Below are 17811 nucleotides of genomic sequence, written 5' to 3'. Positions count from 1 at the left end.
TAAAACTTTTGGTTTCATTTAAAAGTACAACTCGTCCCGCAAAAAATAAGCCCTCATATGGCAATATTGACACAAAAATAAAAAAAAGTTACGGCTCTCAGAAAAAGGGTAGCAAAAAACCCCCCGAAAAAACGAAAATCGCCAGGGTGAAGAGGTTAAAGGGATTCTGTCAGCACTAAATGACTGTTCATACCAAGCACAGGTACTAGGTGCAGCCTTCTCTGGCCAAACAGTTAACTGTTTCTTCCACCTACTTGTATTCTATCTCCCAAAAGATGTCAAACAAGTAGGTGGGAAGGTGCACTGGATTGTTTGGCCACATCAAGGGTGCACCGAGCAACTGTGCTGCTTGGTATGAAAAGTCCCTTTCAAGCCCAATTATAACACGGCAAATCAAACAGAATAGTTTTATGGTAGATAATTAGGATATTTCATGTCACTACTACACAAGTCTATACCTTGAGAGCGCTGAGCACTGCTGTGAAGATGTTGAGCTGCACGGACTGCTGGCGGACGCCCTTCGCCTGCTTCACACACTCTGCAAAATGGTCCAGCATTTGTAATCTAAAAATTAAAGCCAATAGTTTTCTTATAAATCAGAATCCTGGTACAGAAATTACCACATTGTATTTTTAAATATCCAAAATCCCTGATGCTTTCAGGAAATAAAGAGTGTTTGGGTAAGGGTTCGCACACACCACCATAAAGCATGGATGAGTGCTATCCAATGTTTTCTTGGAGAGCACTGGCTCCAATGTTATACTATGGAGCAGTGCCAATCAGCAATTTTTTTGCTCATGGCGATTCAGCATAAGAAGCAAAACTGCTGCACATTGTGACTGGCTGCAAGTGAAAAATCAGACTGCCCTCGGATTTCATTAGACTTCAGTCTGGTATATGCAGAGAAAGGTAAAGGAGAAGATGGAGAGATTAATATCTCCATCTTCTTGACACCTGTGATATGATTCTATCATATGAGAGAATCGGAGCACAGTGAAGGACACTCAGTCACGCCTGCAGCAGAGTTTGAGCCAAGTGTTATTAGCATATCACATCCGATTCTCTCACATGGGAGGCTATTTACCACTGTGACCTTGGTCTAACGCTGCATTCACATGCACATAATTCACTTCTTCCAGATACCAAAAAAAAGCATGAAGTCCAGAATATGAAAACCTTTCTCAAATATTTTGTTAGATTAGGTTCTCCTGCTTTGTTTGGACAAGATCTAATCTCATTCCTTACATTAAATATACCATTTCTGCACAGCGCGGTATTACAGCTGACTGAACAATACCTCAATGTATGGCTCTGTATCTATGCTCACCTAAGGCTGTGTTAATGCTACACCACAGTGAGAGAATAATTTTACCTGCAAACTACGGAAAACAACAGATAAGTTGTGATGTCGTGAAGAGTGGTTTTAAAAAAATAAAAAATAAAAGAGACCAAGTCTCGTACTTCTGTATTTAGGTGTAATGGGTAATATGAGATTGTCTTGACGTGGTTACTGGGATGATATAGAAATAGCCATTTTTTATACTAAATATCTCAATTGATTCTTAGATTTCCTTTAGCAGTAATGCATGAGTATATTCTTACACTCACGGTTTGCATGCTTTAGCATTATAGAGTGCAACTGTCTTTTTTTTGTTATTGTAAACCCTAAATGTGTTTTATTTACTGCACTTTCTGTGACGTTTTATTTGAAAGGAGTCTCCCCTCCTGGAACAGGACATCACCAGGGGACAGCAATGCAATTACTTACTAGTTTCTTGCATTGCCGCCCCCACTGATGACATGCTGCATCCATGAAGATAGACGCTGTGGGAGAGGTGAGTGCAGCGCCTGCTCCATGCCACTATATCCGGCGCCGTTGCTTCAGTGAAAGAACACATCGCCAGGGGGCAGTGCTAAAAGCAGTAAGTGATATCAGTGAAAGCCTTAAGCTGGTGTCACACACAGCGACAACGACAACGACGTCGCTGGTACGTCACCATTTTCTGTGACGTTGCAGCGACGTCCCGTCGCTGTCGCTGTGTGTGACATCCAGCAACGACCTGGCCCCTGCTGTGAGGTCGCCGGTCGTTGCTGAATGTCCAGCTTCATTTTTTGGTCGTCACTCTCCCGCTGTGACACACACATCGCTGTGTGTGACAGCGAGAGAGCGACGAAGAAGGGAATTTTGTTTACTTACCGTAAATTCCTTTTCTTCTAGCTCCTATTGGGAGACCCAGACAATTGGGTGTATAGCTTCTGCCTCCGGAGGCCACACAAAGTATTACACTTAAAAGTGTAAACCCCTCCCCTCTGCCTATACACCCCCCCGTGCATCACGGGCTCCTCAGTTTTGGTGCAAAAGCAGGAAGGAGGAAACTTATAAATTGGTCTAAGGTAAATTCAATCCGAAGGATGTTCGGAGAACTGAAAACCATGAACCCAGAACAATTCAACATGAACAACATGTGTACACAAAAGAACAACAGCCCGAAGGGAACAGGGGCGGGTGCTGGGTCTCCCAATAGGAGCTAGAAGAAAAGGAATTTACGGTAAGTAAACAAAATTCCCTTCTTCTTTGTCGCTCCATTGGGAGACCCAGACAATTGGGACGTCCAAAAGCAGTCCCTGGGTGGGTAAAAGAATACCTCGGTAATAGAGCCGTAAAACGGCCCCTTCCTACAGGTGGGCTACCGCCGCCTGAAGGACTCGCCTACCTAGGCTGGCATCTGCCGAAGCGTAGGTATGCACCTGATAGTGTTTCGTGAAAGTGTGCAGACTCGACCAGGTAGCCGCCTGACACACCTGCTGAGCCGTAGCCTGGTGCCGCAATGCCCAGGACGCACCCACGGCTCTGGTAGAATGGGCTTTCAGCCCTGAAGGAACCGGAAGTCCCGAAGAACGGTAAGCTTCAAGAATTGGTTCCTTGATCCACCGAGCCAAGGTTCACTTGGAAGCCTGCGACCCTTTACGCTGGCCAGCGACAAGGACAAAGAGCGCATCCGAGCGGCGCAGGGGCGCCGTACGAGAAATGTAGAGTCTAAGTGCTCTCACAAGATCTAACAAGTGCAAATCCTTTTCACATTGGTGAACTGGATGAGGGCAAAAAGAAGGTAAGGAGATATCCTGATTGAGATGAAAAGGGGATACCACCTTAGGGAGAAATTCCGGAACCGGACGCAGAACCACCTTGTCCTGGTGAAACACCAGGAAGGGGGCTTTGCATGACAGTGCAGCTAGCTCAGACACTCTCCGAAGTGATGTGACTGCCACTAGGAAGACCACCTTCTGTGAAAGGCGTGAAAGAGAAATATCTCTCATTGGCTCGAAAGGTGGTTTCTGAAGAGCCGTTAGCACCTTGTTCAGATCCCAGGGTTCTAACGGGCGCTTGTAAGGAGGGACAATGTGGCAAACCCCCTGCAGGAACGTGCGTACCTGCGGAAGCCTGGCTAGACGCTTTTGAAAAAACACAGAGAGCGCCGAGACTTGTCCCTTAAGAGAGCCGAGAGACAAACCCTTTTCCATTCCGGATTGAAGGAAGGACAGAAAAGTGGGCAAGGCAAATGGCCAGGGAGTAAAACCCTGATCAGAGCACCAGGATAAGAAGATCCTCCACTTCCTGTGGTGGATCTTGGCGGACGTTGGTTTCCTGGCCTGTCTCATAGTGGCAATGACCTCTTGAGATAACCCTGAAGACACTAGGATCCAGGACTCAATGGCCACACAGTCAGGTTGAGGGCCGCAGAATTCAGATGGAAAAATGGCCCTTGAGACAGTAAGTCTGGACGGTCTGGTAGTGCCCACGGTTGACCCACCGTGAGATGCCACAGATCCGGGTACCACGACCTCCTCGGCCAGTCTGGGGCGATGAGGATGGCGCGGCGGCATTCGGACCTGATCTTGCGTAATACTCTGGGTAGCAGTGCCAGAGGAGGAAATACATAAGGCAGCCGAAACTGCGACCAATCCTGAACTAATGCGTCTGCCGCCAGAGCTCTGTGATCTTGAGACCGTGCCATGAATGCCGGGACCTTGTTGTTGTGCCGGGACGCCATTAGGTCGACGTCCGGCTTCCCCCAGCGGCAACAGATCTCTTGAAACACGTCCGGGTGAAGAGACCATTCCCCTGCGTCCATGCCCTGGCGACTGAGAAAGTCTGCTTCCCAGTTTTCTACGCCCGGGATGTGAACTGCGGAGATGGTGGAGGCTGTGGTTTCCACCCACAGCAGAATCCGCCGAACTTCCTGGAAGGCTTGCCGACTGCGTGTGCCGCCTTGGTGGTTGATGTATGCCACCGCCGTGGCGTTGTCCGACTGAATTCGGATCTGCCTGCCTTCCAGCCACGGCTGGAACGCCTTTAGGGCTAGATACACTGCCCTTATCTCCAGAACATTGATCTGAAGGGAGGACTCTGGCTGAGTCCAGGTACCCTGAGCCCTGTGGTGGAGGAACACCGCTCCCCACCCTGACAGACTCGCGTCCGTCGTGACCACAGCCCAGGATGGGGGTAGGAATGATTTCCCCTTCGACAAAGAAGTGGGAAGAAGCCACCACTGAAGGGAGGCCTTGGCTGCCCGAGAAAGGGAGACGTTCCTGTCGAGGGACGTCGACTTCCTGTCCCATTTGCGGAGAATGTCCCATTGAAGTGGACGCAGATGAAACTGCGCAAATGGAACTGCCTCCATTGCTGCCACCATCTTCCCTAGGAAGTGCATGAGGCGCCTCAAGGGGTGCGACTGGGCTCGAAGGAGAGATTGCACCCCTGTCCGTAGTGAACGCTGTTTGTCCAGCGGAAGTTTCACTATCGCTGAGAGAGTATGAAACTCCATCCCGAGATATGTCAGCGATTGGGTCGGTGTCAATTTTGACTTTTGGAAATTGATGATCCACCCGAATCTCTGGAGAGTCTCCAGAGCAATGTTCAGGCTGTGTTGGCATGCCACCCGAGAGGGGGCCTTGACAAGGAGATCGTCTAAGTAAGGGATCACCGAGTGTCCCTGAGAGTGTAGGACCGCCACCACGGATGCCATGACCTTGGTGAAGACCCGTGGGGCTGTCGCCAGGCCGAAAGGCAGTGCCACGAACTGAAGGTGTTCGTCCCCGATGGCGAAACGCAGGAAGCGCTGATGCTCTGGTGCAATCGGCACGTGGAGATAAGCATCCCTGATGTCGATTGATGCTAGGAAGTCTCCTTGGGACATCGAGGCGATGACGGAGCGGAGGGATTCCATCCGGAACCGCCTGGTTTTTACGTGTCTGTTGAGCAGTTTGAGGTCCAGAACGGGACGGAAAGATCCGTCCTTTTTTGGCACCACAAACAAGTTGGAGTAAAAACCGTGATCCCATTGCTGAAGGGGAACAGGGATCACCACTCCTTCTGCCTTCAGAGTGCTCACCGCCTGAAGAAGAGCATCGGCTCGCTCGGGGGGCGGAGATGTTCTGAAGAAACGAGTCGGAGGACGAGAGCGGAACTCTATCCTGTAACCGTGAGACAGAATGTCTCTCACCCATCGGTCTTGGACATGTGGCAACCAGGCGTCGCAAAAGCGGGAGAGCCTGCCACCGACCGAGGATGCAGTTTAGGGAGGCCGAAAGTCATGAGGAGGCCGCTTTGGGAGCGGTTCCTCCGGCGGTCTTTTTAGGACGTGACTTAGACCGCCATGAATCAGAGTTCTTCTGACCCTTCTGTGGCCTGTTGGACGAGGAGAATTGAGACCTGGCTGCGGGCCGAAAGGACCGAAACCTCGATTGTACCTTCCGTTGTTGAGGTCTGTTTGGTTTGGACTGGGGTAAGGACGAGTCCTTTCCCTTGGATTGTTTAATGATTTCATCCAATTGCTCGCCAAACAGGCGGTCGCCAGAAAATGGCAAACCGGTTAAGAACTTTTTGGAAGCAGAGTCTGCCTTCCATTCACGTAGCCACATGGCCCTGCGGACTGCCACCGAATTGGCGGATGCTACCGCCGTACGGCTCGCAGAGTCCAGGACAGCATTCATGGCGTAGGACGCAAATGCCGACGCCTGAGAGGTTAAGGACACAACCTGCGAAGTAGAGGCACGTGTGACTGCATTAATCTCAGACTGACAGGTTGAGATAGCTTGGAGTGCCCATACGGCTGCGAATGCCGGAGCAAAGGACGCGCCGATAGCTTCATAGATGGATTTCATCAGGAGCTCTATCTGCCTGTCAGTGGCATCCTTGAGTGATGCACCGTCTGCCACTGCAACTATGGATCTAGCCGCCAGTCTAGAGATTGGAGGATCCACCTTGGGACACTGAGCCCAACCCTTGACTACGTCAGGGGGGAAGGGATAACGTGTGTCATTAAGGCGCTTAGTAAAGCGCTTATCTGGATAAGCACGGTGTTTCTGGACTGTATCTCTGAAGTCGGAGTGATCAAGAAACGCACTCCGTGTACGTTTGGGAAACCTAAAATGGAACTTCTCCTGCTGAGAAGCTGACTCCTCAATCTGAGGAGTTGGAGGAGAAAGATCCAACACCTGATTGATGGACGCTATAAGGTCGTTCACTATGGCATCCCCTTCAGGTGTATCAAGGTTGAGAGCGGCGTCAGAATCAGAGCCCTGATCTGCCACCTCCGTTTCATCATCCAGAGAGTCCTCCTGCTGAGACCCTGAACAGTGTGATGAAGTCGAGGGAAGCTCCCTGCGAGCCCGCTTAGCCGGTCTGGGACTGCGGTCCGTGTCGGAGTCCTCACCGTGGGACCTATGAGTCGCCCCAGGAGCACTTTGCTGCGCCGACCGAGGGGGGTCTGAGGGAAAAGGTTCAACAGTGCCCGGGGCTTGTGTTACAGGTCTGGACTGCAAAGCTTCTAGTATCTTAGCAGACCATTTATCCATAGACTCAGAAAGTTTGTCAGCGAATACTGCAAACTCTGTCCCTGTCACCTGGACAGTGGCAGCAGGTGGTTCCACCTGGGCCGAGGGCCCCACCAGTGGCAGAGGCTCCGGCTGAGTGAGTGTCACAGGGGCCGAGCATTGCACACAATGAGGGTAGGTGAAACCTGCAGGTAGCATAGCCGCACATGAGGTACAGGTTGCAAAGTAAGCCTGTGCCTTGGCACCCTTGCTTTTTGCGGACGACATGCTGTTGTCTCCTCTTAGAGCAATCAGAGAGGGTATATAGCCAAAGCAATAGTGCGGCCGTACAGCGTAAATGTATACAATATAAGCATATAAATATACACTTCGGCACCCAGGGGGGCAAGCACCTAGTAACAGGTGCTACTTACCGACCGCCCTCAGCGTTTGTGTGATCACCAGATTCCCTGCCTGGGCCTCCCAGAGCTGTTGGAGCTCGTCTCTGAAGTTCTCCAGCGTCAGAAGTGCTGATAGGAATGGCTGCCAGCGTTCTGAGAGGAGGAGGGAGCCGTGGGCGTGCCTTAGAAAGTGTGGGAATCTGGTGCCCCACGGTGCTCAGTGAGGGGGGAGGAGGATACAAAGTATGCTCCAGCCCTCAGCGCTGACGTCCAGTGCAGCGTCCCGCCCTTACCCCTGACTGGCAGGCCTGGGGGCGGGAATATGCGGTACTAGGCCGAAAAAGCCGGGGACTAAAGTTATAAGCGCGGCCGGCAAACAAGCGCGGTCAGCGCGGTAGTCCCGGCGCACAAACACAACCAGCAGCTGCTGCAGCGTCCATTAGACAGGCGCTCTATGCGCCGTCCCCAAGGGGACACAGAGTACCTCAGAGGAGCAGGGCCTGTCCCTGACGATACCCGGTCTCCTGTCCAGCAGATTCCCCCAGGGGCTGCGGAGGGAGCACGGTCCCAGTGCCTGGTGACCGGTTAGGATCCCACTTCACCCAGAGCCCCTAAGGGATGGGGAAGGAAAAACGGCATGTGTCTCCTGCCTGTGTACCCGCAATGGGTACCTCAACCTTAACAGCACCGCCGACCAGAGTGGGGTGAGAAGGGAGCATGCCGGGGGCCCTGTTATGGGCCCTCTTTTCTTCCATCCGATAAAATCAGCAGCTGCTGCTGACTAAATTGTGGAGCTTGCGTGCATGTGTGCCTCCTTCAACACAAAGCATAAAAACTGAGGAGCCCGTGATGCACGGGGGGGTGTATAGGCAGAGGGGAGGGGTTTACACTTTTAAGTGTAATACTTTGTGTGGCCTCCGGAGGCAGAAGCTATACACCCAATTGTCTGGGTCTCCCAATGGAGCGACAAAGAAATGAAGCGAGCAGGGAGCAGGAGCCGGCGTCTGGCAGCTGCGGTAAGCTGTAACCAGCGTAAACATCGGGTAACCAAGGGAAGGCCTTTCCCTGGTTACCCGATATTTACCTTCGTTACCAGCCTCCGCCCTTGCTGCCAGTGCCGGCTCCTGCTCTGTGCACATGTGTCTGCAGTACACATCGGGTAATTAACCCGATGTGTACTGTAGCAAGGAGAGCAAGGAGCCAGCGCTAAGCAGTGTGCGCAGCTCCCTGCTCTCTGCACTGTGACATGTAGCTGCAGTACACATCGGGTTAATTAACCCGATGTGTACTGTACCTAGGAGAGCAAGGAGCCAGCGCTAAGCGCGGCTCCCTGCTCTCTGCACATGTAGCACAGCGACGTTATGATCGCTGCTTCTGCTGTGTTTGACAGCTAAGCAGCGATCATAACAGCGACTTACAAGGTCGCTGTTACGTCACAGAAAATGGTGACGTAACAGCGACGTCGTTGTCGCTTAGTGTGAACCCAGCACTTATGACGATTTGTTTGAGGGCAGTGCTAGAAGCTGTGGGGTGGCGTTGACATAACTCTCGGTTTCTATCTCCACCCCCTGACAACTACTTCCTCAGAAGAAATGGTGGCGGAGATAAAGCCAAGAGCGAATGCTGCACCTACCCTCCCCCCATAGCATTTATCATAATGGATGCAGGAGGATGTCTTCAGACGGGAACAGAGATGTATGAAACTTCTAAGTAGTTGTAGCACCGCGCTCCGCTGACGTCCTGTTACTGGAGGGAAGATATATGCTGCGAGGAGTGAATGTAGCCCTAGTCTTCTGTGAAATCATGTTTGAGACGTCTCTCAAATGAAACATCACAAAAGTGCAGTAAAAAAAAAGCAAAACACACATTTAGAGATTAGCAGTTAGAGATAAGCGTATGGTATTATGTAATAAAGATAGCTACAAGAGATCTTAAAATGTAAGAATAGATATTTAGAAAACACATTTTAGGTGCTGGACTGACCCCTCTAATAGACATTACAGACCACAGGATTTACATAAACCTCCTACAGATGTCAGACATTAATGGTATAGAGACTTCTACTGCCATACTAACCTATGCTTAAATGAAACATGAGGGAAAACAACACCAAAGAGAGCTACTGAGGCGTCAATGACCGAAACACCAAGAGGCAGCGGTCCTGGCACCGCCTCGCCGGCTGGGATACGGAGGTAGATGGAGGAGGGGTCATGCTCAAGAGCACCACTTCCAGATGCACTGTTGGGTTGAAGCTGCACAAAGAGATTCCAGAAACTTCAGAATTTCAAACATAATGTACTTATAAACACTATGAATCTATTATAATATGATCATCCCTATATGATAGTGGCCCCACACCAAGTCCTGTACAGGTACTCTATGTGCTGATCAAGGGTTCCCAGACACAATATGTAGTGGGTAAGTATTGTCATGTATTGAACTTTTTAGTTAAGAATCTGTATACAGTTTTCTTGGTTTTCAGAATTATTTACAACTATTAAAAAAAGATTAATTCCCTTACCTGATCTTCAATTGACTTGTGATCTGTCTCCTGCAGCCAAGAGCCCAGCAGAACACTGTCATCGTAATGACACAGGGAGCGCAGTAAGGACGTGGTGGTGTTAGAAGAGTTGTCCGTCAGGGTAAATTCAGCCACAAGTTCACGCAGAAGCACATTAAAGTTTCCTAAACGTTACAATCAGAAAGTCTTTGACATTAGATTGAAATAAAGCAGTAGAAAATCATACTACAAGTCTTATTTGGAATTCTATGTATTACAGCATTAAACAAAAACCAATGCCCAAATGATTCCTACTGTCGCAGAATAAGTCTCATAATTTCAATGGGAACTAGACTTTTCTTCATAGTTTATAGATTGCTTCACTTTAAAAAAATAAAATTCAAATTGGTGGGTATCTGGCTCCCAAGACCTTCACTGCTCACTTAAAAGGAGGATTTTCCTATTTAAACTAAAGCCAGGGCTATACTGGTGCTATCATGCCGATTCTATACAAACCTTTAGTTGTGAAATCAGATGTATAGTTTCTGAAATACAGGCAAGTAAAGTTTGTAAAATGCACTGTTATTTTATTATAGATGTACAGAATATCTAACAGGTGAGTCGAGTTTTGCTAGCTATTCCCACCCCGGTCTGCCTGCCTTTCCTTCCTCACCCTGTAATAACACAGACAGTGGGGAGGAAGGACAGGCAGACAGACAGGGTTGGGAATAACTAGCAAAACCCAACCCACCTACTGGATATTCTGCAGCACCTATCAATCAAATAATAGTGCATTTCACAAACTTTACTTGCTTGTATTTCAGAAAGTATACATTCGATCTCACAACTAAAGGTATGTTTAGAATCAGCATGATAGTGCCAGTATAGCACTGGATTTAGTTTATATAGGAAAATCCTGGTGGTTGGTCCTCTTTAAGTAACAGGCCAAGTGCTTTGATCCTGCATAAGCATGGACACAGCAGTGGATGGACTTAGTAGAAAGTGTATGGGCCACTGTGTAGATGCTCATGCAGGAGCTGACTGCTTGTGCACTGTGTGAGTGGTGAGGATCTCATGATTCTGATTAGATTATCAGGGCTTTTAAAGGTGAAGCAGTAGGTTGGAAAAATTGCAAAGTTTAGTTACATAATAATGATTGTCTAAAATAAATCTGAAAAATCAGAAAGGATAGAGAAAATCTTAGGGTCTGGATTTACCATGTTAGAGCTGAACACTCCAGGACCAGCATTTACACCCCATACAATCTAATGGCATCACAAAAAGGGAATTTTGTTTACTTACCGTAAATTCCTTTTCTTCTAGCTCCTATTGGGAGACCCAGACAATTGGGTGTATAGCTTCTGCCTCTGGAAGCCACACAAAGTATTACACTTTAAAAAGTGTAACCCCTCCCCTCTGCCTATACACCCTCCCGTGGATCACGGGCTCCTCAGTTTTGGTGCAAAAGCAGGAAGGAGAAAACTTATAAATTGGTCTAGGGTAAATTCAATCCGAAGGATGTTCGGAGAACTGAAGACCATGAACCATAAGAACAATTCAACATGAACAACATGTGTACACAAAAGAACAACCAGCCCGAAGGGCACAGGGGCGGGTGCTGGGTCTCCCAATAGGAGCTAGAAGAAAAGGAATTTACGGTAAGTAAACAAAATTCCCTTCTTCTTTGTCGCTCCATTGGGAGACCCAGACAATTGGGACGTCCAAGAGCAGTCCCTGGGTGGGTAAAAGAATACCTCGATAAAAAGAGCCGAAAACGGCCCCCTCTTACAGGTGGGCAACCGCCGCCTGAAGGACTCGCCTACCTAGACTGGCGTCTGCCGAAGCATAGGTATGCACTTGATAGTGTTTCGTGAAAGTGTGCAGACTAGACCACGTAGCTGCCTGACACACCTGCTGAGCCATAGCCCGGTGCCGCAATGCCCAGGACGCACCTACGGCTCTGGTAGAATGGGCTTTCAGCCCTGAAGGGAGCGGAAGCCCGGAAGAACGGTAGGCCTCGAGAATCGGTTCCTTGATCCACCGAGCCAAGGTTGACTTGGAGGCCTGAGAGCCCTTACGCTGGCCAGCGACAAGGACAAAGCGCGCATCTGAACGGCGCAGGGGCGCCGTGCGAGACACGTAGAACCGGAGTGCTCTCACTAGATCCAAAGAGTTCAAATCCTTTTCACACTGGTGAATTGGATTAGGGCAAAAGGAAGGCAAGGAGATATCCTGATTGAGATGAAAAGGGGATACCACCTTAGGGAGGAATTCCGGGACAGGACGCAGAACCACCTTATCCTGGTGAAAAACCAAAAAGGGGGCTTTGCATGACAGCGCTGCGAGCTCAGACACTCTCCGAAGTGATGAGACTGCCACTAGGAAGGCCACCTTCTGCGAAAGACGTGAGAGAGAGACATCCCGCAGCGGCTCGAAAGGTGGTTTTTGAAGAGCCGTCAGAACCCTGTTAAGATCCCAGGGTTCCAGCGGACGTTTGTAAGGTGGGACCATGTGGCAAACCCCCTGCAGGAACGTGCGGACCTGCGGAAGCCTGACTAGACGCTTTTGAAAAAACACGGAGAGCGCCAATACTTGGCCCTTGAGAGAGCCGAGGGACAAACCCTTGTCCATTCCAGATTGAAGGAATGAAAGAAAAGTGGGTAAGGCAAACGGCCATGGAGGAAAACCGTTATTAGCGCACCAGGATAGGAAGATTTGCCAAGACCTGTAATAGATCTTGGCGGACGTTGGCTTCCTGGCCTGTCTCATGGTGGCAATGACATCCTGAGATAACCCTGAAGATGCTAGGAGCCAGGACTCAATGGCCACACAGTCAGGTTGAGGGCCACAGAATTCAGATGGAAAAACGGGCCTTGTGACAGCAAGTCTGGGCGGTCTGGAAGCGCCCACGGTTGACCCACCGTGAGATGCCACAGATCCGGATACCACGACCGCCTTGGCCAGTCTGGAGCGACGAGAATGGCGCGACGGCAGTCGGACCTGATCTTGCGTAGTACTCTGGGCAGCATCGCCAGAGGAGGAAACACATAAGGTAGTCGAAACTGCGACCAATCCTGGACTAACGCGTCCGCCGCCAGAGCTCTGTGATCCTGAGACCGTGCCATGAAGGCCGGGACCTTGTTGTTGTGCCGTGACGCCATGAGATCGACGTCCGGCGTTCCCCAGCGGCGACAGATCTCTCGAAGCACGTCTGGGTGCAGAGACCATTCCCCCGCGTCCATGCCCTGACGACTGAGAAAATCTGCTTCCCAGTTTTCTACGCCGGGGATGTGAACTGCGGAGATGGTGGAGCCTGTGGCTTCCACCCACTGCAGAATCCGTCGGACTTCCTGGAAGGCTTGACGACTGCGAGTGCCGCCTTGGTGGTTGATGTAGGCGACGGCAGTGGCGTTGTCCGACTGGATACGGATCTGCCTGCCCTCCAGCCACCGATGGAAAGCCAATAGGGCTAGATATACTGCTCTTATCTCCAGGATATTGATCTGAAGGGATGATTCTATCGGAGTCCAGGTTCCCTGAGCCCTGTGGTGGAGAAAAACCGCTCCCCAACCTGACAGGCTCGCGTCCGTGGTGACCACAGCCCAGGTTGGGGGTAGGAAGGATTTTCCCCGCGACAGAGAAGAGGGTAGGAGCCACCACTGAAGTGATGTTTTGGTTGCAAGGGAAAGAGAGACGTTCTTGTCGAGGGAAGCCGCACTCTTGTCCCATTTGCGGAGAATGTCCCATTGGAGTGGCCGTTCGATCAATGCTAGGAAGTCTCCTTGTGACATCGAGGCGATGACCGAGCGGAGAGATTCCATCCGAAACCGTCTGATTCTCACATGTCTGTTGAGTAGCTTGAGGTCCAGAACGGGACGGAATGACCCGTCCTTTTTTGGCACCACGAACAAGTTGGAGTAAAATCCGCGACCACGTTCCTGAAGGGGAACGGGGATCACAACTCCTTCTATCTTTAGAGCGTCCACTGCCTGAAAAAGTGCGTCGGCCTGAGCGGGGGGCGGAGAGGTTCTGAAGAAACGAGCCGCAGGACGAGAGCTGAACTCTATCCTGTAACCATGAGACAGAATGTCGCTCACCCATCGGTCTTGAACATGTGGCCACCAGGCGTCGCCATAGCGGGAGAGCCTGCCACCGACCGAGGATGCGGCTAGGGGAAGCCGAGAGTCATGAGGAGGCCGTCTTGGAGGCAGTGCCTCCTGCGGCCTTTTGGGGGCGTGACTTGGACCGCCACGCATAGGAGTTCCTCTGGCCTTTCTCCGGCCTGTTGGACGAAGAGGATTGGGGCTTGGCGGAGGGACGAAAGGACCGAAACCTCGATTGGATTTTTCTCTGCTGAGGTCTCTTAGGTTTGGACTGGGGTAAGGAGGAGTCCTTTCCCTTGGATTCCTTAATAATCTCATCCAATCGTTCGCCAAACAAACGGTCGCCAGAAAAGGGCAAGCCGGTTAGGAACCTCTTGGAAGCCGAGTCTGCTTTCCATTCGCGCAGCCACATGGCCCTGCGGACTGCCACGGAGTTAGCAGAGGCTACCGCCGTACGGCTAGTGGAGTCCAGGACGGCGTTCATGGCGTAGGACGAAAAGGCTGACGCCTGAGAGGTCAAAGACAAAACATGCGGAGCAGAATTCCGTGTGACAGCATTAATCTCAGTCAGACAAGCAGAGATTGCTTGGAGAGCCCACACGGCTGCAAAGGCCGGGGTGAAAGACGCGCCCGTGGCCTCATAGATGGACTTCACCAAGAGCGCTGTCTGTCTGTCAGTGGCATCCTTCAGGGATGAGCCATCTGCAACAGACACAACGGACCTAGCAGCCAATCTGGAGACTGGAGGATCTACCTTGGGACAGTGAGCCCAACCCTTAACGACTTCAGATGGAAAGGGGTAACGCGTGTCAGTGTGCCGTTTAGCAAAGCGCTTGTCCGGGACCGCTCTGGGCTTCTGGACAGCATCCCTGAAGTTAGAGTGATCAAAAAACGTATTGCGCGTACGTTTGGGGAACCGAAACTGGTGTTTCTCCTGCTGAGACGCCGACTCCTCTACAGGAGGAGGCGGGGGTGAGAGATCCAACACCTGGTTGATGGACGAGATAAGATCATTTACTAAGGCGTCCCCCTCAGGTGTATCAAGGTTAAGGGCGAAGTCAGGGTCAGAGCCCTGAGCTCCCACGTCCGCCTCGTCTTCCAGAGAGTCCTCAAGCTGGGATGCCGAGCAGCGTGAGGAAGTCGGGGAAGAGTCCCAGCGAGACCGCTTAGCCGGTCTGGGACTGCGGTCCGGGCAGGAGTCCTCCGCCTGAGACCTAGGGGCCAACCTGGGAGCGCGCTGCGGCGCGGACCGAGAGGGGCCTGGAGGAGACGAGCTAACAGGGGCCGGGGCCTGTGGAAGGTCCGGTCTGGACTGCAATGCCTCAAGGAGTTTAGAAGACCATTTGTCCATAGACAGTGCAATGGATTGAGAAAGTGACTGAGAGAGTTTCTCAGCAAAAGAGGCCAACACCGGTGACTCTGTCCCTGCAGCCTGCTCAGGGGGAGCAGGGGGGTCTACATGAGCCGAGGGGCCCACCAGTGCCCGAGGCTCCGGCTGAGCAAGCGAGGCAGGAGTCGAGCATTGCTCACAGTGAGGGTAGGTGGAACACGCAGGTAACATAGCCCCACAAGAGGTACAGGCCGCGAAAAAAACCTGTGCCTTAGTAGCTTTGCTCCTTGTGGACGACATGCTGTTGTCTCCTAGGAGAGTGACCACTGAGGGTATATGGGAAAAGGGTATACAGCCTGACCGACCAGATATATATATCTATTATATATATATATTATATATATATATATATATATATCTATTTTATATATATATATAACCATGATGTGTGGCTTACCGACCGCTAACGAGCGGAGTGTGTCCTCCAGATTCCCTGCCGTGGATCCCCCGGAGCTGCAGAGCTGTTCACTGAGAAGCATCCACCGGCAGAATGATAGAAAATGGCCGCCGGAGCTCTCAGGGGAGGAGTGGGGCCGAGGGCGGCGCCAGCAAAGAGCGGGAATCTGGGGTCCCCACAGTGGTCAGTGAGGGGGGAGGAAGACATGCAGGATGCTCCAGCCCTCACATCCGACGTCATGTCGGTAATCCCGCCCTTACACCTGACAGGCAGGCCCGGGGGCGGGATTTTCGCGACTAGGCCGCGGTGAAGCCGAGGACTAAATTTGAGGCCGCGCCCGACAAGCAGGCACGGTCGGCGCGGAAGTCCACCGGCCTCCTCAATTTCACAACTACCGCGGCTTCCGGGAAGAAGGTGCGCTCCCTGCACAGTCCCCTATGGGGACACAGAGTACCTTTAAGTTGCAGGGCCCGGTCCCTGAGGTTGAAGAGGCTCCGGTCCGACAGGTTCCACCAGGGGCTGCAGATGGAGCACGGTCCCAGCAAATGGATGACCGCTCAGGATCCCACTTCTCCCAGAGCCGCATAAGGGATGGTGAAGGAGACAGCATGTGGCTCCAGCCTCTGTACCCGCAATGGGTACCTCAACCTTAACAACACCGCCGACATAGTGGGGTGAGAAGGGAACATGCCGGGGGCCCCTCTTTTCTTCCAACCGACATAACTAAGTATGAGAATGCATGAGTGGATGTGTGCCTCCTTCCACACAAAGAATAAAACTGAGGAGCCCGTGATCCACGGGAGGGTGTATAGGCAGAGGGGAGTGGTTACACTTTTTAAAGTGTAATACTTTGTGTGGCCTCCAGAGGCAGAAGCTATACACCCAATTGTCTGGGTCTCCCAATGGAGCGACAAAGAAGAAGGGAATTTTGTTTACTTACCGTTAATTCCTTTTCTTCTAGCTCCTATTGGGAGACCCAGACAATTGGGTGTATAGCTTCTGCCTCCGGAGGCCACACAAAGTATTACACTTTAAAAAGTGTAACCCCTCCCCTCTGCCTATACACCCTCCCGTGGACCACGGGCTCCTCAGTTTTGGTGCAAAAGCAGGAAGGAGGAAACTTATAAATTGGTCTAGGGTAAATTCAATCCGAAGGATGTTCGGAGAACCTAAGACCATAACCCAAAAGAACAACCAGCCCAAAGGGCACAGGGGTGGGTGCTGGGTCTCCCAATAGGAGCTAGAAGAAAAGGAATTTACGGTAAGTAAACAAAATTCCCTTCTTCTTTGTCGCTCCATTGGGAGACCCAGACAATTGGGACGTCCAAAAGCAGTCCCTGGGTGGGTAAAAGAATACCTCAATAAAAAGAGCCGAAAACGGCCCCTTCTTACAGGTGGGCAACCGCCGTCTGAAGGACACGCCTACCTAGACTGGAGTCTGCCAAAGCATAGGTATGCACTTGATAGTGCTTCGTGAAAGTGTGCAGACTAGACCACGTAGCTGCCTGACACACCTGCTGAGCCGTCGCCCGGTGCCGCAAAGCCCAGGACGCACCTACAGCTCTGGTAGAATGGGCTTTCAGCCCTGAAGGGAGCGGAAGCCCGGAAGAACGGTAGGCCTCGAGAATCGGTTCCTTGATCCACCGAGCCAAGGTTGACTTGGAGGCCTGAGAGTCCATACGCTGGCCAGCGACAAGGACAAAAAAGCGCATCTGAACGGCGCAGGGGCGCCATGCGAGACACATAGAACCGGAGTGCTCTCACTAGATCCAAAGAGTTCAAAACCTTTTCCCACTGGTGAATTGGATTAGGGCAACAAGAAGGCAAGGAGATATCCTGATTTAGATGAAAAGGAGATACCACCTTAGAGAGAAATTCCGGGACAGGACGAAGAACCACCTTATCCTGGGGGAAAACCAGGAAGGGAGCCTTGCATGACAGCGCTGCCCGGTCAGACACTCTCTGAAGTGATGTGACTGCCACCAGGAAGGCCACCTTCTGCGAAAGACGGGAGAGAGAGAACTCCTGCAGCAGCTCAAAAGGCGGCTTTTGAAGAGCCGTCAGGACTCTGCTAAGATCCCAGGGTTCCAACGGACGTTTCTAAGGTGGGACCATGTGGCAGACCCCCTGCAGGAACGTGCGGACCTGCGGAAGCCTGGCTAGACGCTTTTGAAAGAAAAACACGGAGAGCGTGGATACTTGGC

At 51.3% G+C, this 17811-nt stretch overlaps 1 protein-coding gene across 1 annotated transcript in view; it reads right to left on the bottom strand.

The window, feature by feature from the left end:
* The window catches only part of HEATR5B (HEAT repeat containing 5B), a 178140-nt gene that overhangs the window by 89299 nt on the left and 71030 nt on the right, over nucleotides 1–17811 (bottom strand). The window contains exons 15-17 of the mRNA XM_075339495.1: nucleotides 9739–9902; nucleotides 9294–9469; nucleotides 459–564 (exon numbers count right to left, since the gene is read on the bottom strand). Coding sequence (XP_075195610.1) covers nucleotides 459–564; nucleotides 9294–9469; nucleotides 9739–9902 — 446 coding nt within the window. The remainder of the gene's footprint in view (nucleotides 1–458; nucleotides 565–9293; nucleotides 9470–9738; nucleotides 9903–17811) is intronic.

Source organism: Anomaloglossus baeobatrachus, chromosome 3 (assembly GCF_048569485.1).
Source record: "Anomaloglossus baeobatrachus isolate aAnoBae1 chromosome 3, aAnoBae1.hap1, whole genome shotgun sequence".
NCBI lineage: Eukaryota > Metazoa > Chordata > Amphibia > Anura > Aromobatidae > Anomaloglossus > Anomaloglossus baeobatrachus.
The sequence above is the reverse complement of the archived record's forward strand: the minus strand, read 5'-3'. Positions and strand labels throughout refer to the sequence as shown.